Source organism: Rhinolophus hipposideros, assembly GCF_964194185.1.
Source record: "Rhinolophus hipposideros genome assembly, chromosome: 4".
Classification (NCBI taxonomy): Eukaryota; Metazoa; Chordata; class Mammalia; order Chiroptera; family Rhinolophidae; genus Rhinolophus; species Rhinolophus hipposideros.
Genome location: NC_138050.1, coordinates 50,550,612 through 50,575,075, shown reverse-complemented (window position 1 = coordinate 50,575,075; position 24,464 = coordinate 50,550,612). Strand labels below are relative to the sequence as shown.

At 37.4% G+C, this 24,464-nt stretch overlaps 1 protein-coding gene across 5 annotated transcripts in view; it reads right to left on the bottom strand.

The window, feature by feature from the left end:
• Positions 1 to 24,464, bottom strand: part of PSD3 (pleckstrin and Sec7 domain containing 3) — a 366,738-nt gene that overhangs the window by 85,983 nt on the left and 256,291 nt on the right. For all 5 annotated transcript variants that reach the window (XM_081046336.1, XM_081046338.1, XM_081046337.1 and 2 more), the window contains one exon: positions 11,757 to 11,800. In XM_081046336.1, coding sequence (XP_080902462.1) covers positions 11,757 to 11,800 — 44 coding nt within the window. The remainder of the gene's footprint in view (positions 1 to 11,756; positions 11,801 to 24,464) is intronic.

The following is a 24,464-nucleotide window of genomic DNA, read 5'->3' as shown; positions in this document are numbered from 1 at the left end:
GAGACCCAGGGTGTACATGGTTCATTGTTTGGGGTCCTGAATCAGGCAAGAGTGTGCATGGAATATCCTGGTCAGATGCAGCCAGCAGCTTTGCTCTGCAGACAGGGAAAGCCATGGACTGTGCTCCCTGTTTAAGGGATACTATAAGCAGGCTGTTGGGCTACGCAGCTTCTTGTGTACTCTGGTAAGGTTCCCTGGTGGGGTGGGCTGAAGACTTTATTCAGCAGTAAGTGGGGCTACAATACAAATCAGTCTCCCTTCCCGGGTGCAGTGAGAAAAACAGCTCCAAGGATACTAATGTTCTTTGCAGTCTTGACTCAAGCCATTGGTGCCCCACATTCTCTGGTGGAACAGGGCCACTGGCTTTGCTCTGGAGCAATTAGCTCTGCTCTCTCACCTTCGCGCTGGAGAGTTGCGGGGTTATGTAACTTCCAGGTGTTCTCACCAGCCCTTCTTGTCAGATGTGGTGGTGATGGTGGAGCTCAAGCTAGGCAGAGGCTGGATCTATGACTCGGGCTCCTATTTGGGCTGGATTCGAGAGGTCTACTTCAGGAAACTCCCCCTCACCCACCAACAAGTTTCCTGGTTGGGAGGGGCCAGGAGCCCCAATCTGTCGTAGAAGGGGCAGTGAATTAACTCCCCTGCCTAGGTTTGGCAGGGGAACCCTCCACGCCGAGAAATGGCTTTGCTCTGAAGAGTTGCTGAATTATGCAGCTTTCAGGTGACCTTCCTAGCCCTTCCTGTCAGGTGGGGCTTGGAGCCAGCTCTGCAATGGGTGGGGCTATAACTCAGCTCTTCTGCTGGGGTGTGGGCACACCAGGTTCGAGAACCAGCAGAACTCCTCATTTAGGGACCCAAATTAGGCAGACCTGCACCCTGACAAATTCCCTGGTCAGATGAACCACCGACTTGGTTCTGCAGATGAGCAAAGCCACTGGTTGGGGTGAATACCTGGGCTCTGCAGTTAGGAACTTGGTCTGCCAAGATCTGAGTGTTGGTTATTAGAAGCCCCTCTCCCTTCCCCACCTCAATCAGGTCCCCAGTGGTTGAGCCCCACAGATTCTCCTGTGATCCCCAAGGGGAAAACACAGAGTAGGGGCTCCCACAAAGCAACCCACAATGCTAGTGGGCTGGATGTCACCCTGAGTTCTCTTTCCATTGGAGGAACTATAGGCTTAAGGGAGATCTCTCAGCATGGTGCTGAGCAGGCCTGGGCGAGGTGCAGTGCAGCCAGCCTGTAGCCATTTCTCTGACCCTTCTAATGCTGTTTATCTTGGTCTCTGTGGTGCACAGGGGTGTTTCAGCCTCACTCCCAGGTTCCAGAATTCTCTCAGTGGTGTTCTCCATGAACAGCTGTTAGCTGTTCTTCTTGTGAGGAGGAGTGAAGTCAAGAACGACCTATGTCACCATTTTGATGTCTCTCCTTTACTTTTGAAGGATAATTTCACAGGATACAGAATTTTAGGTTGGTGAGTTTTTTCTCTCACCACTTTAAATATCTCACCATACTCTCTTCTTACATGGATGGTTTCTAAGAAGTCGAATATAATTCTCATCTGTATTCCTCTATAGGTAAGGTGTTTTCTGGCTTCTTTCAAAATTTTTCTTCTCTTTGATTTCTTGATTTCTTGCAGTTTGTATATAATATGGCTAGGTGTAGTTATTTGCTTTTTTCACACGTGTAGTTTTTATCCTGCTTGGTGTTCTCTGAGTTTTCTGGATCTATGGTTTGGTGTATGAGATTAACTTGAGGCAAATTCTCAGTCATTGTTGCTTCAAATATTTCCTTTGTTCCTTTCTCTTTTTCTTCTCTTTCTGGTATTCTCATTATACTCGTACTTATGTTACACCTTTTGTAGTTGTCCCACAGTTCTTGGGTATTCCATTCTTCCCCTCCCCCTAGTGTTTTTCTCTTTGCTTTTCCATTTTTCAAGTTTCTATTGCCATATTCTTAAGCTCAGAGATTCTCTTCTCAGATGTGTTCAGTCTTACTAATGAGCCCATAAAAAACATTCTTCACTTCGGTTACACTGTTTCTGATCTCTAGCATTTCTTTTTTGATTCTTATAATTTCTATTTGTCTGCTTACATTGCCCATCTGTTCTTTCCTGCTGTCTGCTGTATTCATTAGAGTCCTTAGCATATCAATTATAGCTGTTTTAAATTCCTGGTCTGGTAATTCCAAATCCCTGCTACATGTGAGTCTGGTTCTGATGCTTGCTCTGTCTCTCCAAACCATGTTCATAACGTTTTAGCATGCTTTGTAATGTTCTCTTGATAGTCAGAGACAATGTACTTGGTAGAAGAAACTGCCAGTATAAAGAGGCCTATAGTAATGTGATGGTAAGGTGGGGGGAAGGGAAGCATTTTACAGTTCTGTGATATGGCCTTTAGTGAGCCTGTGCCTCTGAGCTGTAAACTTCACATGAACTTCTCAGTCCCTTCCCAACATCAAGCAGGATACTCCCTTTTGTTTTACCGTGTAATAAAGCCAGTGGGTCGGGCTTTCTTCTGGCTCCTTTAATTCTGGTTTCTCAGTCCATACTCAAGTTATGTGGGCCGAGCTCAGTAAACGTGGCAGTAACTCAGATCTCCATTGTATTCTCCAATCTAACTTTCCTAGGGTGCCTTGCACTTTGGGCTACAGAACAGATACTTGACTTCATTTGACTCAGTATGCTGTGTACAAGCTCCTCTAGCCAGAACATTCGCGATAGGAGTGGGGGTATGCATCAGATATCAAACCCCATCTCAAATCTCCGATCATTACCATGAACATCAGCATAACTTAACTTCTTATTCTCACAACCACCCTGAAAAGGTAGATGTTACCATCTCAATGAAAAACCAAGGTTCAGACAGGTGAACCTCTCATCGGCAGTACCCATGGTAAGTGGCTAACTAACAGACCTCCTTGGACTGTTTACAAGCTGTGGTAAATTAGAAGCATGATTTATCTCTATGAAATGACAGTAATGGATTGTGGTGATTGTCATGCAACTCTAAATTTACAAAAAAACCTTGAAATTGGACACCTAAATGGGTGAATTAAAAAAATGAACAGTGATTGAGTGTAGGTACAGTACACTAAGTTAAAGTATCATCTCAATATTGTGACCAGATAATTGTTGGAAAATAAAGTGAAGAATAAACTTATTAAAAACTTTGCTCACTTGTCATGGGATTTTTATTATATCACATCATATTGTCACAAGGCAAATGAGTTTAAAACGGATCTGTCTTTGTCACTTACCAAAAATAAAAAAGCATGTAGTTAAATTTAAAAATTTTGATGAAAACAGGAAATACATTTTACTTTCTAAAAATACCTTATTCTAACACAAGCATCTTAACTGTAAAAAAAGAATACATTTTTATTAAAAACGTCAAGCTCTGCCATTAGTCCTTTATCACCAAGAGGAATGCTGCCAGATGGGAGGAAGAAATAGGCTAGGAACTTGGCTTTCTGAAATAAAGGATCTGACTGTATGTATAATGATTGTAACATGCTTTCCAAACTAAAAAAAAAAACAAAAAACTTAACTGTAGATGTTAAGATGGTTTAAAAAAAAATGTTGTTGGGAGTATACGGGGGTCAAACCAGATGTCAGATGTTTACAAAAGATCTACTAGGACATTTTTAATGGGCAACTAAAAATAATTTCCTTCAGTATTATTGATCTGCCTAAATTTATCTCACCTCTGAAAATGTATGTATGTATGTATGTATGTATGTATGTATGTATATCACAATGTACACATACGAAATACTCAGTGAAATCCAAACAACTATTGTCTAAAATACTCAAGGCGCTATAGTAACCACCGCATGCATATCATGCTTCATTTAGAAATGTTTGTTGCATTTTTCTTCTTGTGTCATTCTTTAACAAAAATTGAAGGCTTAGCAATTGATAAGATACAAAATTCTAAATCATCAGCGCATTAGGGGAAAAACCACTTTTCTCATAGCCCAATCTCCATAATTCATTGCACCTCAGTGATTCTAAAATTGCTTTGGGACAAGTAGGCTACTAACATTATAATCACATTCCATCTGTTCACCAACTTGTCTGCTCTGTATATTCTGAAGTTAAACATAATGTGAAGCAAAGATAACAATATTTGTAAATTACATCATTTTCATCATCATCTTTATGGATATTAAAACTGTTATAACAATTAGATCCTTAAAAATTCCAAGTATCCATCTCAATCTCAGTTTTGAGATGCTACTTACACGGAAAGCAGAATTTTTTTTTTTTTTAACTTGCCCTTTGATAGCTAAGAATTGGATAGCAAATTTTTTCCAGTTTCCTATATACTTGAGTTCAGTATCATTGAGACGGCTGAGAAACACAGGTACTTAGAGATTAAATGTTAAGTGTGAGCTATGATTCAGATCCTTAATAATATTACATTTCATAGAACTATGTGAGGTAATATTGCCCAATTCTATACCCTTAAATCTTTCTTCATTTAAACACCAAAGTTTGGGAGACTGGTCCACATTCAACATCAGGTTTAACTAACAAACTTTTAAGAGATATCAATTTTTTAGCTCAAAATCTTCCTTAAGTTAATGATCATTTTTTTCATAATCATGGCATTTCTCTGTTTCTTTTCTTTCCTTGTCAATGCATTTTCACTGAATTTATAAAAAGAGTAATCAAACAAATAATATCCTCTAAACACCTACTTTCTATATTTAGACTTACCCTTACTTAATATTCATATAGATTGTCTTCTAAATTTGTGCATTCCATCTAATATTAATATTAGGATTATTATTTTTACCAAGAGTACAGTATGATGTAGTAATTCTCCATGTTAGAAATTTAAGGATAATCTAACAGATAGCAATAATGGTGGGAATGTTAAATCCTATTCTAGTCTAGTATTTCAATGAAGCACAATGCATATCAAAAAATGCTTAATAGTATGAGCATCCGAAATAGAACATTGTGTTTTATTCTTTCTTTATAGTCAAACATCTCACATAGTTTTATTGATTTTCCAAGGTTAGTTTTCTCTTTAGCTATAACTCCTAATGCCAACTCTACCTCTGCCCACACACTCAAATGTTTCTTTGTACACATTTACTGTGTTAGCTCTATCTACAACCACTATTCAACCTAGAGCAGCAACTTTTCTTAAGTCTTAGTTTTCTCACTACCAGTTGTAATTATTATCAGCTTACCAGTAGCTATTTGGAAGATCAAAACGAGATTACTTTTGGACTTCTTAGGTCAAAATACCACATAAATGTCTTGATCCAAAATGACTTGTTTGAATAAGAAAGTTTTCATTTCTCTACATCTATATCTGTATCTATATCTACATCTATATCTATTAAGAAACACGATTATGATTAATGATTCCACGTATCTAGATTCACGAGGGCATTGGGATAATAAAGTTATTTAACAGAATAAACCACTGGAAAAATGAATTACCATGATTTATCTTTTCTTATTACCACAGGGTAAAAAATATTTTAAAATATGACAAAGAAGCACCCTTTTATATAGGAAACAAATTCAAATCTAAAAGGTATAGATTGGGAATTTCAATTTTTGTTCCTGGAGGATTCTTTTGTTGGCAAATAAAAACATCAGGGACAATTATAACAAAAGAGAAAATGATAAAGAAAACCTAAATGTAAAACAATAAATTACACTCATAAGCTACAGGTGGCTCATCTATGTCAGTCTAAGTTAAAAGACAAACTCTCTTGAGTGGAAATCAAACTATCTTTTGAGATGGCCATTTCCTAAAGAGCAACAATTGAGACTACATTTTAATTGATAAGTATTATGACCTAAAATAAAATGAGAATTAACACTGAGTTAAGTAATATAGGAAAAGGGCCCAAGTAATGAAATTGTAAGAGAATCCTAGAAGGGTTCTTTTCTTGGAAAAAGACTTTTTTTTCAGAGACTATATAGCAAAAGAGACTTTGGAAGCCGTTGTTAATTTCAGATCCAGACCCTCAGATTGGATAAAGAATTAAAGTGCCATACGAAAGAACAATAGTTATTGCATTGTCTTTATCCATCATTCTCCAACAATACACGAAGAGGTAAACACAGGTCCACACACACACACTCACAGGCAGCATTACATATCATGGTACAGAAGAGGAAGGAAATCTTTGATGAGTTTTCGCTACTTTCTAATATCTGCCAATAAATAGGCAGCACTGGTTTCCTGGGAAGACCAGCCATAACTAAAGGTCACAACAACAACAACAACAACAACAACAACAACAAAACATAAAAAAGTCAAACAATGAATTGTTGTCATTTAAAACCATACTGTTTAAAACTCAAGACTTTCATAGCACATAATCTGAAAGAGCAAGATCTTAATGTGCCACCGCCTCACCTAATTAGCCAGGACAATGGATATGTGAGGATAGACAGGAAACAATTTAGTGGAGAGGCAAAGATGATAAAGATTTTAAACTGCTCCCGCAAAATGAGTTCTAGGGTAATATAAAATAGCAAAGATTATTCCACCATGCAAGGTTTTAAAAATGCTTATTCAGAGTTAGCGAGAACAACTGTGCAGGATGGTTAGCAACGACAATGCTGCTGCCACCCAGAGGTTGAGGGAAGTGGGGGGGAGGGTGCCCAGAAGTACATTATTTAAAACTAGTTTTACTGTGCCTTAATTAAAGTGAAGCTGGATACATAAAATGCTAACATTTAAAAAAAAACAGGTAAGGAAGATTTCTTGCAATTCTTAACTGCTGTTGTACAGTAATAGCAAGAGAAGACAAGAGAAGACCACTAATTTTCCTGATGAATAATACTGCATTTATTTTATTTTCCCTTTTCTGTTAATTGGTGTATTCTCTGCAGATCCTTATGAAGCTAAATGTTAAACAATTCTATCATAAGTTGTAAGCTCCTGTATCCACTTCAACTCACCTCACCCCGTTCGATCCCAGAGATTTCCAGCAAACTACCGAGTACAAGGAAGTTCAACAAATAGATGCTTTATGAATAATGAACAACTGAGCAAAGGGACTGGGGAAGAAATCGTAATTATTCTGTATGAGGGAGCTGAGAACTTCCATAAGGCAATTTGGCTAACTGCACTCTTCACTCCAATTTTTATGTTTCCATCTTTGCACAGTCCCCCCTGCCCCACGGGCATACTGTGTTCTCATTAGGCAGAGAACCTGTCTTTTTCCTATTTGTATCTAGGGCACAGCACCCGCCCAGGCACAGAAGCAGCTGCCTAAAGATCATTTGTGGAATAGATGAATAATCATCCTAGCTACCTAACTTGTCTGGGGGAAGAATACTAGTAATGCCAGGAGAATTTAATGAGAGTAAAAATTTAATATAAGACTCTTATTTGCACTGTATCAAAAGCTGGCATAGAAACATTCAGAATGATTGCTGCCGAGCAAACACTTTATGAGTATGTGGCTACAGAGAAGTGAGGCTGGTTGGTGTTGCCATGGGGAGCCAGGGAACCTGGGAAAACAAATCCTAACTTTGCCGCTACGCTAACTGTGACTTTGGCTCTGTGAATGAACGCTTCTTGACTTCATTTTCTTTATGTGAGAAAATGAGAACATTGGATTGGAGTAGCACTTTTCCAAAAAAACTTTCAAGTACAGATGCCTTTAACAAAGAAATACTTCACAGAACTCCAAATATATATTCAAAAAAGATAAAAGTAGGGCTGCTTTGGTAAGTTGAAAGAGGCATGATGCTTGTGGGAGACAGAACTGGGTCCCTGTCATCTTCCCCCTTTCTCCTCACTCACATCACACAAGGAGGCCTCCAGACATCTCCCTGGAACCCCAGCACTACGTGCAACCCAGTTAGAAAACCAATGAACTAAAAACTTCTAAGATCCCTCCAGTGATAACATTCTATGATTCTATAATTTGATTTCTTCTAAGGTTCAAGATACCTCCCATACAAGTATACATTATCCTGCAAACTTTGTAGCAGCACCATCTTTCCTGTAACTATTGTTTAAGCTACACAATTGTCGGCTGATCCTTTAGGAAACGCAGTTCCTTGCATTGTTGGTGTTATTCCTTCTACAGCCTGTTATGCAGACTTCATTACATATAAGCACCAGTGCAGCAGAGGAGGACATAAAGGAGCAAATCCAGGCATGTATCATTTCCTTAAAGAGCTTACATCTCATGGGAAAATCCTACAAACAACTACAGTGGGGAGTAGAAACGGAGGGTATCATCAGACAAAGCAAAATGGATCTTTAAAAGCTGGGACTATTTCTGGTTGATAAGATTAGGAGAGAGTTCATGGAACAGATTATGAGCTGGGCTATAAAGAACGGTGTGCCTGAACACAAAGGGATGGCAGGGATGGAGACTCTAAGCGGAGGTTTCTTCCTGAACACGGGCAGAAAGGCAGGAAGACATGGGACAAGCACAGGGGGCACTGCATCTAGTGGCAGCTTAGGTGAAATGCAGGCTGTGTGAAGATACACTGGGAAATAAAAAAATTACTGACAATATGCAGAGCCTCACTGAAGTTTTAGAGCAGAGGAATGCTTCCAATAGGTTAAAGTAGAGGAAAGAGGCTGCAGACAGAGGCCCGTGTGTTAGGAGGCAAAAAGTGTGAATGTTTGAATGTAGCCGCAGCCGCAGGAATGGAGAAGGAGGGGTGGTGGGGTTGTGTGGGAGGAGTCCAAGATGATGTAGAGGCCCAAATCCAGCCAAGCAGGGAAGTACTGGTGTCATTATTAGAAAGGGAGAACATATGACAAAGTTACAGACAGCGAACGAGTGCTAAGTGCCATTGGACATGTGCTACAGGAAACTGCTAACAATGAATTAAACTTGGGAAAGAGGCCAGAGCTATATAGATACTCAGGGAAGAAGTTTTACAGATGTGGCAGATAAAGTTTTAGGAGTGAATGAGATTGCTGAGAAAAGGGACTTGTGAAAAACGACAATTCTACGTGCTGGTATTTGGGAGGTACCAACATTAATGGATAAAAGGAGGAAAATGAATCAGACAAAGTGTGATCGGAGAGGCATAAGGAGAACGGGGTGAGTGCAGTGTTATATGTAACGATACACATGCAAATACTGGTTTATCAAGGAAAAGCTTCGTTCTTGATTTGAAAGACCACATTAATTGATACACAGCAGGGTTCTCTAAAGTGTTGTTCTAGACAACCCTAGTTTTAGTAGCTGTGGAAAGGTACTTTATGATGAAAACAGGACTCAGGGATCAAAAAGGTTGGGGTATTGGTCCTTTATCTCCTGTAGGAATTCAAAGCATATACCACACATTGACCAATAAACCCTGTTTGTTTTACATCCTCTAGATACAACAGTGTTCTTTCTATAAGAAGTCAGCTTGAAAAACACTAATAGTAAAATTTTAAAATTCACAAACTATTAAAACTGGGAAGAACAGTTGTGATCATTTCATCCAATCTTTTCATTCTATAAGTGAAGAAAGTTAATTATATGATAATTAATTGATTAAAAGTTAATTATATAATGCCTTATTCTTGATAGGTAATAAAGAATAAATGTGACTATGAAAGCATAGAAATAAGAGAGAACTGAAAAGAAAAATGACAAAGCAGAGAGAAATCAGAGCTTTAACCATATTGTTACCATTTGAGGATAACTTGCTTTATGCTTAGTGTTTCAGAAAATTTCAGTGTCATCCTGAGGGTTATATTAAGCTCAATAATTGCTCATCATATGTAAAAGGAAACTGAGGTCTAGAGGTTAACATGGCCAGTGACCCAGCTATCCTGTTTCCCCGAAAATAAGACCTAGCCGGACAATCAGCTCTAATGCGTCTTTTGGAGTAAAAATTAATATAAGACCCAGTATATATTATATTAATTATATTATATTAAGTATATTGTATTATATTAATTATATCACATTACATTACATTATATTATATAAGACCTGGTCTTATTTTACTATAATTATATGAATTTTTGCTCCAAAAGATGCATTAGAGCTGATGGTCTGGCTAGGTCTTATTTTTGGGGAAACACAGTAGTACATAGCAGAGCTGGAATTCAAACCCAAATCTATCTGACTCTGGGATGTGGGGTCCTGAACAGGACGGACGCTCTGTTGACAAGAGGGCGATAGAAGAATCCAGGTCCTGGGTAAACTCCCAGGCCTACACTTGGATAGGGCCAAGACCAAGCTTTCTTGCACCAAACTGCCACTACGTAAATAAAGCCTACTGCAACAAATTCAATAAGTCAAAAATCTGTATTTACAAAACAGATCCTCAGGAGTATATTCATTTAAAACAACTTTTTAAAACAACTTTATAAAAGAATCCTTAAAATATTCTCTGCCCTAGTATGAATATGTTTATAATTATTTCATTTTTATTAATCTTCTCTAGAGGAGACATTCTGCATAGATCAGGATATGCCTTTTAATATTTCAGTAAGATTCTAAGTACATCATTTAAGGAATTTTTCTAGGAAACCCACTTTCATTAAAGAGAGATAAGTCCAAAAATGATCACTTTGGATCTCAGACCATGAATTCTTATTAATCTTAATGAATTTGCCCTGAAATGATACATTGCTTTTAAGTGAATATCATGAGATACACACATACAAACATACACACACACACACACACACACACACACACACACACACACACAGACCATCACATAAACTTACAAATATTATAGTCTCATTCTTAAACTTTGAATCCCTAACTTAAAATAGTACCATATGACCTTATAATTACTGGAAACAATTCAAGTGACATTGATATTTTTCATTCTTTCCAGCATATAATATGTGTGATGCAGTCAACTGCTAAACCACTTTTCCCCAACGTGCATATGAAAGAGTAGGATTTATCCCCCACATTACAATTTTGTAAACTTAAGCTCATTGCAGATTGCTGTTAGGTCACATGGTAGAAAAATATTTATGAATGCTTAATATGAGTGAAAATTAAAAATAAAATTTACATGTAGTTCTAATTAAAAACCATATTTTGACCTAATTTCTTGACAACTTCATTAAAAATTTAGTAAGGATTCTTCCCTAACAATTTTTTAAAGATTAAATTCTTAGCCGCTACATTGATCAGTGAAAATTTAACAAAGTGGTATTGTTGGTCTACATAGAATTAAGTGCAGTTTTTCTGGAATAGTATCTCTCAAAGTATGCACATTGAAACACTACATTTTACTATCAGATAGGTTCAAGAAACACTGCAAATTCTATTCTTCTCTTGGAGATTGACAATATAAATTGACATTATATAAGATACTGGAAGTTCTGCAATTAAACATTTTTTTAAAGCTTTATTTAATCTATCATTTTCCAAGTTTATCTATTAATATCCTTTTATAATTGTCACAGGAAATAGGATTGAAAAACCTTCATCTATTATGATAGTAAGGAAAGATTAAATGGATGGTACCAAAATCATTTGTATTGGATTTTGGAATGTAGTAATTTTACCAGATTTTCTGTTAGAATGCTATTTTTAAAAAGGATACATTAAAAAGATAATTGCCTATAGGCGTAGCAACCAGATTAAAAGCAGAATAGAAGTATGCTGGGTACGAAGAAAAAGACACGGGATATTTAGGTTTTATACAAAGTAGGTAAGACACTGGTGTATAATGAGAACTGTCCATGCACATTTAATCCTTCTCTAGGATCACCTCTAAGGCATAAAGAAAGACAGTAAGAGCCAGTAGTTGATGTATTAGAAGGCTGCTATCTAGCATACTTACGCTGCCCATTCAAGCTTCTCATTCTTGATTGAATTGTACAGAGCCTGTGAAGAGAGAAAACAAGACGGAATTATTCTCTGTGTTTGTTCCACATTTCGAATCCAGTCCAGGACAAAAGCCAAAAGGCTTGAGTGAGTCAGCAAGCAACCCCGAACCCCTTGTTGGTCATCCTGCGCAGAGATGGGAAATGCATAGGGGAGGCAAATGAGCACAGGGCAAGTGGCGTTATGTGAAACAGGTTTTTCACAAAGTAAAAACATGTCTTTGTAAATAAAACACACGATACTGTATTATATTTTACCATAGTAAAACATTACTATCATATTTATGTCCTACTTTAAATAGGATATGAAGAAAATTAGACCATGTACTCTATTTTTCTTATTCAAAGTAATGGTCTTGTCATTTCACTAGTTTGGATACTGGTGTACTCATTTCGTTTTCATTAATGAAATATATATAACTATTTTCATAACAACTTCATGAGCAAGATACACGGAAGGGGAATTAAAGCCAGATTATGAAAACCATCTTAGAATAATGTCAGAATTTCTACACCAATGACTTAAGCAGCTTTTATTGGTCTAACTTTATGATTCTGTTTACAGTTAGTTTTCGAGGGGTGTGTGTGTGGTGGTGGAGAGGGGAGGCAGAAAGCTTCTTCAGAGCCTCGGTGATGGTAACAACAAAGGCAGCATAAGACTGCTGCCCTGACTCTCCCAGCTCTGGCACTACCTATAAACTCCTTGTAATCCAGTTGTTCCACTATGACAACGATCCAAGAAAATGCTACTCCACATCTTACTTTCTTAATTTTGAGTAAGATGTTATAAAGAGAACCTAAATGCATCTCTAAGATATAAAATCACAACAGCAAATTATACTGAAGGAAAGGATAACTACGGTAGGTGCATAATTACATTTTAATGACATTGGAACATTTTTTCTTCAAAGGACTGGGACCTATGAGACTCAGCAAAAACTTCATTTACTTTGAGATGGGAAAAGGGGGTTCAGATGCCATCCAATCCCTCCTCTTTCAAAAGAGGAAATGGCCGGTTCAGACAATTAGTTTCCCAGGTAGCAGAGCAGAGGGCAAACTGCCATGTGTTCCCATCTCTGCCTTTCACTAAGTCTCGTCCAAGTGGAGGAGACAGTCTACACATGTGCAAACAGGAAACTTCACACCAGGAGTGAATCCCCTTGTCAGGGAAAACACTTCCAAATTCAGGACTCACATATTTAGGTTACTGATTTCGTATTATTTAAGATTCAATACGTGTATCCTTAGCCAGTATCTTGACAGATTCTGTGGAAATTCTTCCGTGTGGCTACAATAGTCAATTTAACTACTGGGTGATTATGAGTTAACAAAAATTAGGACACATTTTGTCATTATCAGGACATGGTAAAACGTGTCCTCAAATACAAAAGTGATAAAGTGTCGAATTAAAATAAGGGGTAAATCAAGGCACAAAGACCACATTGTAAATTGCACCTTCTTTCTGAAGAAATTAAATTTACTGAAGAACTACAACCTATTATACAGCTAATGTCTCATGAGGCTGCACTTAAGAGAAGTACAGAGAGAGATGATATCTAACTCAAGACTCGGGAGACACTTCCCGGATAAATGCTTTTTAAATGAATTCTATTACTTGTATGAGCCATTTTGAGCCCATAAGTAATAGTGGGCTGAGGAACTGCAATTGAAAAGAGACAGATCATTAAAGCTCTTTATATACCATCATATTCAATACTACTCAGAGTAATTTAACAATGTGGTAAAGATGAAAAAAAAATCTCTTCATAAAGGTAGATAGTTGAAAATGATAGCTATCTAAAATTTTCTAATACATTCAATTTTACCCTCGAAGAATTTTTTTTCCATTTTTTTTGCCCATGAGAATATTCTGCTTAAAGAGATACTGAGCTCCAAATTAGAAAATTCTCATTCCCCAATCAGCCGCATATGGTACATCAAAAATCTATTATGAAGTATCTTGTAAAATTCAACAAACCTGCCACATGGTGAGTCAAGTCCTCCCTCTGCTTACATAACAAGAGAGATCTAAATGGTGGATGTTATCCTTACCCTTTTTCAATAGCAAATTATAAAGGGATTTTCATGAATCTTTTTAGAGCGTTATGATGATTGTTATTTTTCTTTTTTTTTTTTTGAGTGCAGCTCTCAAATCAACTTCTCAAAGGAAAATTTGCTTTACAAATGCGTCAGTACTCCTGTACCTTCACCACATTTTCCACCCTTTTATCTACTTAGCTTAGTTAAGAACTGAATTCCCTTCATTCCTCTGCCTCTAACCCAACAGTCATCACCTCCTTTCCTGAGCAGCCTTAGATCCCACACTCTGTCAGCTTAACCAGTGTTGGTAGTATCTTCAACTTCTCCGTTCCACTTTGACTTCTCCACACTTATAGCCCATGTATTAGCTAAGGTTTCTTTAATCTCAAATACAAATACCTCAAGGGGAACTATCTTAACTATCTTAAGGGGACTTAATATTTTATGTTGCCAAATCATAAAAAGAGATAGATGAATCTGGTCTCAGGGAGATGGAATTTAAAACTCTCCCCTCAATTCTTCTCCTCTTTCCACCTCAAACATCTCATTCCTTGTCTCTTTACTATACAAGAAACATGTCTGCAACAAGCAACACCCATTCACATCTTTGTGTCTCTCAGCAAGAGAAAACAAACAGTTCTTTCTCCCAGCTCAAGATTCCAATTGGTATGGTTTAGGTCACATGTCCTCCCTGTGGACTAATCCACGTGGCTGGGAGATGAGGTACAATGATTGGGCCCATCCCTGAAGTCAAGGGGGTGGGGTATTTATTAAAGAGAAGGCAGCACTGACCTAGCCACTAGGGTTATCCTCCTGAGCTTCACAGCCTTCCCTATTTGTATGTGAGTAATTCAGCACTAACAGAGAAAATTAAACAATAGCACAAATTCATGCCACTGAAGATTCTTCATCTCAAACTAAAGCAGAGCCTTCATTCATGAACCCTCTTTTACATTTGGCCATCTTCCCTAAAATGTATCTTTGCCATTCTGGCATCTATTCCGTCCTCCTTTCTGATGGTAAGGGAAGGAGTGTCCTTTCTATACAAGGTTAAGCCTCCGACACTGGTCCTAACATCTTCCATTTCTGTGGTAGTAACATCTTCTCCTTTACTGGCTGTTTTCTATGAGTTTTCAAACACGGGTAAGTCTCTCCCAACCCCACTGCTGCAATATAGCTACTGCCCTTTGTTACCCAGCCTCTTTCTTAGCCAAGTTTCTGAGACGTTTCTGCAATTCTTATCTCCTCTTAATCTCTTCTCTTCAATTCAGGTAATCTAACTTTCATCCCTATTCCTCCATTAAAACTGATCACAATAAATTCATAAGCTTCCTTCCTGTTCAGTTCAAGTCCACTTTTCAGTGTTCCTGCATCCCTTCACCTTTCAGCAGCACTGAACACTCTCAAATGTTTTCTTCCTTATTTTTAGGGACACAATACAGTCTCCTATCTCCTTGGATAATCCTTCTCATTACTCTTATCATCATCATCTTATCTCTTAAATGTGAGTGAACCTAAGGGTTTATCTTCAGCCCATGTGAACTTGAGATTTATATGTCAGCTGCATTTGGATGTTCCCGAAGCAGCACAAATGCAGTAAAGAACTAACAGACAAAGTAGATTCTCAATCTTAGTAAACTCTAGCGGTATAAAACATTTAATTTTTGAGTACTGAAACATTACACATAAAGCCCAAGGACAGGTAGTTTATGGTAATATAAAATATACTCAAGTCAGAATCCTAGGATGGCCAGAGTCTTTCTATAACTTGTTCCATCTTGTACCTGCCTAATGGCACAAGAACAAACCTTTTAGTAATAATCTTTTCAGGAAAAATTGTTACAATTCTCTAACTTCCACTCAAGAAACAATAGAATGGAATTTCAGAGCTGACAGGAGCCTTAGAGATCATGAAACAAATTCTTCCCTTCATAGATGAGGAAAATGAAGCCCAATGAGAATGAAGTTCTCTCAAGGTCCTATAGCTGGTTTTCACAACCTTTGACTCAGAAATCACATTTTTCTTAGCAATCAAGTAATATTAGCCAACAAACCACATTCTTTCCTATCAACTAATTATACTCCCCCCTCCTAAAACCAAACTTTACAGCATTGACTTAAGTCAAGACCCATGTGAAAAGGTAACAAGCCTTGTAACTCTCCCAGAATAGATTCAAATAATGCTGGTCACTGTAATAGTCTATTTTTAAAAGATGAACTTTAAACTTGGAACCACTGTTGCTAGGACTCCTGCTTGAAATGCCTTTGTAGGTGAGGATAATGGTTTGCTGCACTGATCCTATTCTCAGTCCACTTACCACCAGAGGTATTTGCCATATGAACGCCTGAAGGTGGAGGTATAGTCTACAGCTCAGGAAAATAATTTATCTCAAGCTACGTAAAGGGTTATCTGACCTAGCTCCAAGAGAGCAGGTTTGTGGGCAAACGGTCACGGAAGGCTGTCATTTTCCTATGGCCATGAATTGGTAGGTGGGAATAAGTTAATAAAGGTATCAAATTAATCTTAGTGGGCCACTGCAGCCCACATGGATTATATGTAGTATATGTAGTAACCTGCTGTGGGAGGTTAAATAATAAAATCCCAAAAGATGTCCAGGTTCTGAATCCCTAGAACATGTGGATGTTTCCATATATAGCAACAAATTTGCAAACATGATTACATCAATATTCTTCAGATGGGGAGAGTTATCTGGGCTGGGTAATGTCTACATGAGAAGGTGGCAGAGCGAGATTTAAGACAGAAGAGAAGGCAGTATGAAGATGAACACAGAAACAAGCGTGATTAGACACAGCCAAGGCATGTCAGCACACACCACAAGCTGGAAGAGGCAGGGAACAGATTCTTTCCTAGGTCCCCCGGAGGGAATGCAGCCCTCTTGACACATTGATTTCAAACTTTTGGCCTGCCAGATTATGAGAGAATATATTTCAGTTTTGTTAAGTTACCAAGTTTGTGGTAATTTGTTATAGCAGACCTAGGAAACTAATACACTAATAAATGGATGTGTGAGTGAAAAATGATTATACTCACAGGTTGATTTTCAGAAATATTTCTGTGTTTTACTATAGTGGTCTCAACTGAAGGTATCAGGGTACACACTAGAATCAGCCAAGGAATTTAAAAAATATTGATAATTCAGCTCCATTCCAGATCTATTGAATCCTATTCCTGGATGAGGAACCTATCCATGCATATTTCCAAATGCTCCACGTGAGACTCAGACATGAAACCTCAGTTAAAAAAAAAAAAAAATCACTGCTTTATAAGTTTACCAGTCTTTTCTCTAACTGAAATTCCTGCAACTTAACCCAGGAGTCAGGTAACACAAACCTCCACTGAGACTAAACAGGACAGAATGATTCTTCAATATTTGAAGTTCATCATTTTTAAGAATGAGACAGCAAAGTAAATTGCTTAGAGATCAGGGTATCTTGGTCTAAATTTACTTTTTTTTTTAATTGGGGAACATTGGGGAACAGTGTGTTTTCCCCAGGACCCATCAGCCCCAAGTCAAGTCACTGTCCTTCAATCTAGTTGTGGAGGGCGCAGCTCCACTCCAAGTCCAGTCGCTGTTTTCAATCTTTAATTGCAGGGGGTGCGCCAATCATCCCATAGCGGGAATTGAACTCTCAACCTTGTTGTTGAGAGCTCACGCTCTAGCCAACTGAGCCATCCAGTCACCCCTAAATTTACTTTCAAGTCTGTGTTCCTCACTGTTGATTGCTTCCTCAGATGATAAAATGCAATTTTATTCAAGGCTCAGCACCATCACTAACAGCCCACGCGTGGTTCTCTGAAGTTTTCCCCATTACCATGCATTGTGTAATCATGAATCTTTCTCTCTCTCTCTCTCTCTCTCTCTCCAGAAGCACATTTGGCAATCTATGAAATTCATTTATTTTAGTTCAATCATTTCTAAACTCCAGTGAGTTTTTTCCTCTGTGCTCCCTGAATCATTATGAAAAGTACAGAGGAGAACATAGCTTGCAATTTCCCTCAGGAAGACGGACAGTGACCACAGTGAAATTTATACCCAGGAAGAACGACACTATCAAGACCACAGATCTTTTTCATGTACTGCTCATGCAGATCTTCAGATTAAGCAGACATTTAAGTAGAAAATTAAATATGTACCACGCTGGAAATGTTATCAGAGAAAGTGTGTTTGAAAAAGATATTGGTTAAAAATTAATGATAAAATTGGTTACACCAAATAAATTTCAAATTGGTTAAAAAAATTCAAAATATCTTAAAGCAATGGCCCTCAACTTTCATGTTCTTCTCTATGCCTAAAATAATATTGAAAAATGGCATCACCCCTTCATTGAAAGATGTTTCCCTAAAACCAATATTTACAATTGACTTTTCAATTTGCCCCCTCTACCACTGCAGGTTTTCACACCTGTGCAATGTGTCAGAAAAGGTTATGGGTGAAAGCTATGCTTATTTGTTTTTTTTAAGTGCCAGAAGGCAACTGTCAAGCAGAGGTGAAAAAGGATAAACAGCTTAAAGCTTTGACAAGAGTATTCATAGTGAGATCCATTTTAGGGAGAAGGTACATAGTGAAAAAGAGTTTCTGGAAACAGACTCCCTTTAAACTGTGTCTCCATACCCACTGGATAGTTTTCAAGTACCCAAGGGTAAAGAGGATACATTAAGTACAGTAAAGAACATATATTCACAAGCAGCCTCCTAAACATTCAACTCTTTAACTCTCATTTAGGGTGACAGAAGCATGCTTCTCAATAAATTACTTTATATATTTTTCACATCTATAGTCAGATCTGTTTTTTGGATCCAGACAGCATGTACACAGAGTCAAAATCTATGTCCTGGACAATTAATGTAACCTTTTGTGGCTGTGTCCTTACAGACAGCCAGCAATGGCAGATAACCGCTAAGTGTCTGATTACATTGAGGAGATTTGCCAGTGTACAATAGACACTACAAAATTAATTACAAAGCCCTTACCTTATTGAAAGGGAATCTGAAGTATAATTTAGCATGTATAATTCATCTCATAATAAACATTTTTGAGTACATTCTACAGGCTAGAGTGTCATTATGCTAGGTGCAGATGAATGCACTCTGTCTTCAGGGGCCTCTTATGTAAGGATAACAAAATGTACCGTTAACCCTGACTGAACTTTACCTAATGGAAAATTAGTCAGTGAGAAGAATCACCTCACCTTTTACTTCCTACTAACAACGTGCAAGACTCTTTCACGCACAGTATCTAATATGTGACAATGCAGCATATGTATTTAGAGAAAAATTAAAGAGAAGACAGAATAGACCCAATTTCAGGATGTAAGAATTTGAAGTGTGTGTGTGTGTGTGTGTGTGTGTGTGTGTGTGTGTGTGAGACTAACTAGTCCTTTCAAGGCAAATAATTTCATTTGCCTGGCCCTTCTTTTCTAAATATGCAATATGAGAGGGTTGCATAAGCTAATCTTTTTTTGGCCCCCTTCCAGATCTACCATTTTATGATTCAACATAAAAAACACCTACATAAAAAAGAACCAGAAATCACCTGGTTCCCTCGTCCCTGCTCCCTTTTCCTTTGTCCTCCACTAACTTTTTCCTTTGCCCTGATTGCTGATTAGTAGCATCACTACCTGTCCTCAAACTCCAGGCATGACTCTTATAAGTTGATAAGTACATATTTTAAAATTGCATATGAACAGGAATGAAAAAGGAAGAGAGGAAGAGAGGGAGGGAGGGCAAGAGAAAAAGAGAGTAAGTGATTGATTGATTTGATTCTAAGGGGAAAGAGGGGCACATGGGGTGGCTTGATTGCCTGTGGTCAAATGTATCTTTGTGAGCTAAAATAGGAACCACCATTCCTTCATTATTACCAAAGGGGGTAAAAATGCAACCAAAGATAATACCAAATAGGCACAACTCCCAAAAGATTTGGTGAGCAACTCTTGGAGGTACACTAAACCAATCCTGAAAGTGAATAAAAATATAACTGCTATTTATCATCTGTACTAATGCAATAGTCCAAATTGTTACTCGTATATGTACATATTCATTTATTCATTCATTTTGAAGGTAGGCTTGGTCAATAAGGTGTCATGAGTATTTATTCACAAGCCTCCTAAAGTGCTTTTTCTATACTTTACGATTACCTTCCAGTTGACTGGCTACTGTATTTTAGGGAAAGTTTCTTAAATATGTTAATACAAATAACATTATTCCAAATCTAAGCAAAACTTTAAGTACTAAACAGCCACTAAGAGTCTTTATTGAGGTATTAATTGACATAAAGCATTACATTAGTTTCAGGTGTGAAACATAATAATCACATATTTATACTAAGTTCCTTGTTGAGCAAAAATTTTAAGCAGAAACATTTTTTTTTCCGCTTGTTAAAACTGGGAACATAGCCTTCAACATAATAAAGGCCAAATATGACAAGCCCACGCCTAACATCATACTCAACAGTGATATGCTAAAAGCTTTTCTTCAAAGATCAGGAAGACAAAGATGCCCTCCCCATTTTTATTCAACATAGTAATGGAAGTCCTGGCCAGAGCAATTATGTAAGAAAAAGAAATACAAGGCATCTATCTTATTTGGAAAAGAAAAAGAAAAACTGTCATGATTTGTAGATGACATATTATATGTATATGAAAAACCCTAAAGACTCCACCAAAAACTGTTGGAACTAAGAAAAAAATTCAGTAAAGCTACAGAATACAAAATCAATATACAAAAATTTGTTGCATTCCTATACACCAATAACAAAGTATCACAAAGAGAAATTAAGAAAACAACCCATTTACAACTGCATCAAAAAGAATACCTAAGAATAAATTTAACCATGGAGGTGAAACACCTGTACACTGAAAACTACAAGATGTTAATGAAAGAAAGTGAAGAAGATACAAATAAATGGAATGATATCCCATGCTCATAGGTTGGAAGAATTAATATTGTTAATATGTCCATGTTACCCAAATCAATTGAATTGATAGGTCAATGCAATCCCTATCAAAATTCCAAAGGCATTTTTTTCCCACAGAAATAGTACAAACAATGCTAACATTTGTATGGAATCATAAAAGACGCTGAATAGCCAAAGCAATCTTGAGAAAGAAAAACAAAGCTGGAGGCATCACACTTTCTAATTTCAAACTATGTTACAAAGCTATAGATATCAAACAGTATGGTACTGGCATAAAAAAAGACACAAAGATCAATGGTACAGAATAGAGAGCCCAGAAATAAACCCATGCCTATATCATCAATTAATTTGTGACAAAGCAGCCAAAATGTACAATGGGGAAAGGACAGTCTATTCAATAAATGGTGCTGGGAAAACTGGACAGCATGCAAAAGAATGAAATTTGACCACTATCTTACACCAGATACAAAGACTAATGTAAAATGGATTGAAGACTTGAATGTAAGACCTGAAACGATAAAATTCCTTGAAAAAAACATAGGTGGTAAGCTCCCTGACATCAGTCTTGGTGGTGATTTTTCGGATTTGACACTAAAAAGAAAGGCAAAAATAAACAAGTGGGACTGCATTCAACTAAAAAGCTTCTACACAGCAAAAGAAACCATCAACCATATGAAAAGGTAACCTACTAAATGGGAGAAAATATTTGCATATCATATATCTAATAAGATGTTAATACTCAAAATATATAAAAAATTCACACAACTCAATAGTAAGCCCCCCCACCCCCAAACTCAGTCCAACTGAAAAATGGGCAGAGGATCTGAATAGACATTTTTCCAAAGAAGACATACAGATGGCCAACAGGCACATGAAAAAATACTCGACATCATCAGGGAAATGCAAATCAAAACCACAATGCGGTATTGCCTCACACCTGTTGGAATGGCTATCATCAAAAAGACAAGAAATAAGAAACACTGGTGAGGATGTGGACAAAGGGAATCCTTGCACACTGTTGTATGTGGGAATTTACAGCCACCAATTTACAAATGTATCTTTGTAAAAACAGTACGAAGTTTCCTCAAAAAATTAAAACTAGAACTACCACATGATCCAGCAATTCCACTTCTGTGTATATATACAAAGAAAATGAAAATGCTACCTTGAAAAGATATATGAGCACCCTATGCTGACTGTGACATCACTTACAATAGCCAAGATATGGACACAACCTAAGTGTGTGTGCCATAATAAAAAGGAATCTTGCCCCTTGCAACATGGTGTACCTGGAGGGCATTATGCTAAGCGAAATAAGAAGACAAACAAATACCGTATGAGCTCACTTATATGTGAATCTAAAACAAATAAAACAATAACCCCCGAAACAAAAACAAATCCAAGCTCACAGATATAGAGAACAGATTGGGGATTGCCAGAAGGGTGGGGGTGGGAGAAATGGATGAAGAGGGTCAGCAGGTACAAACTTCCAGTTATTAAATAAGTCCAGGGAATGTAATGGACAAAGGATGACTATAGTTAATAATAACGTAGTGCACATTTGAAAGTTGTTAAGAGAGTAGAGGACTTTTAAAAGTCCTCATCACAAGAAAAATAATTTTTTTGGTAACTATGTAAGGTGATGGGTGTTAACTACACTTACTGTGGTGATCATTTCACAATGTGTATAAATATTAAATCCTTATGTTGTATACCAGACTAATATGTCAATTATCTCAATTAAAAAAATGTAAACATACTCTAATGAACTGATTTGAATATCAAGTTCCAATGCTGGTGCAACATTAAAAAAAAAAGCAAAGACTCAAATATCTAGAAAAGTAGGCAGGTAACATAAATGAGTCAAGACACCCAGGGAGAGACTCTCAAGAGTTAAAGAAAGCTCCATTTAGAGGAGCAGGTAATACACAGCTGTGGCCTGATTTCAATCAAGTAGGAATGGACATTCACTACTGTTAGCTCTCACTATTTTTCAGAAGCAGCTAGAAGTACAAACCATTCAAGGCTCACAAGTTTTCAAGGGTGGTAACAAAAACAACAAAACCACTGTGGGCCAGACAAATCACATCTGCTGTCCAGCCAGATACCAGTGTTGAAATTCTGATTAGAATGATGTGATTAGAAAACTGTAGGGAAGAAACAATGAGAATCACTGAACAGATACAACAGAGCTTCTTGGTTTACAATTTAGAGATTTAAACTTCTGAATATTTGATGTTTCAGTTGATAAGATTTCTGTGACTTTGTGATGATGACCTAGCCATTTCTCAAGAGCTGATAGTCCACTGATGATAGTTATCTATGCGGCCACGCTATGTGAGTCACTGTGCTGAGATTTACTTTCATTTAATCTCATTGAATCCTCACAGCAATTGTATGAGAGAGGTATTATTATCCCCACTTTTGAAATGACATAGTTAATGCTTATGAAGGTTAAGTAACCTGCCAAAGGTCATAGAACAGAGCTGGAGAGCTGAAGTCAGGTCTGCCTGAAGTACTTTAACTGCCCTACTCACGACCCAATACTGACATAAGAAGGTCTGACAATTAAGTTCGCGAACTCGTCCTAGAAAAAGTCCTACATAGCTCATTGCTGAATATCACTATGGTCGCCTTTGAAGTACTCCTCTTGGGAAGCTATGCACTGACACCAGCACCTAGTCCACCCTTCAAAGCAATTTTGGAATTCTTTTTCTGGAATGGCCATCAGAGCTGTCGTCATATTACCCTTGATGTCCTGAATGTCATCAAAATGTCATCCTTTCAATATTTCCTTTATCTTCAGGTAAAGAGAGAAGACATTGAGGGCCAGATCAGGTGAATAAGGGAGGGTGTTCAATACAGTTATTTGTTTACTGGCTAAAAACTCCTCATAGACAGTGCTACGTGAGCTGGAGCATTGTCATTAAACAAGAGCCAACAATTGTTGGCGAAAAGTTCAGGTTGTCTAACTTTTTCACACAACCTTTTCAGCACTTCCAAATAGTACACTTGGTTAACTGTTTGTCCAGTTGGTGCAAATTCATAATGAATAATTCCCTCTGATATCAAAAAAGGTTAGCAACATTGTTACAACAAGTTTGCAAACTTTATTGTCGAACCTTATACATATACATATATGCTTTAAATTAATGTAAATAAATTAAGTGATAAATTTTGCAACGTCAATAAATGCTTTGTTTAAAAAACTTAGCAGAAATGACAGTTTATGAAGTTAAAAACAAACAATGCTATCCATATTCTTTAATTTCTTACTTTTTTTTTACTTTCGACTATATCAGCTCACACATTATTTTTATTAAAAATTTTTTTTTTATTGGGCAATATTGGGGAACAGTGTGTTTCTCCAGGGCCCATCAGCTCCAAGTCATTGTTCTTCAATCTAATTGCCCCCTCCGGAGGCAGCCAGATGGAGGGCGTAGCTCACTGGCCCATGTGGGAATTGAACAGGGAGCCCTGTTGTTCAGAGCTCGCGCTCTAACCAACTAAGCCATCCGGCCGCCCCAGAACTTGTTATTTAGTTTATTTAAAAAAGATGTTTTCACTGGGAAAGAAATCCATAATCCTAAGTTCATAGCAAGAAAACTTATGATCACAGTGTACATGAATTGACGATCTGTAGTTCAAATTCTCCTTTAATATATCATTGAATCTTTATAATCTGTCTGT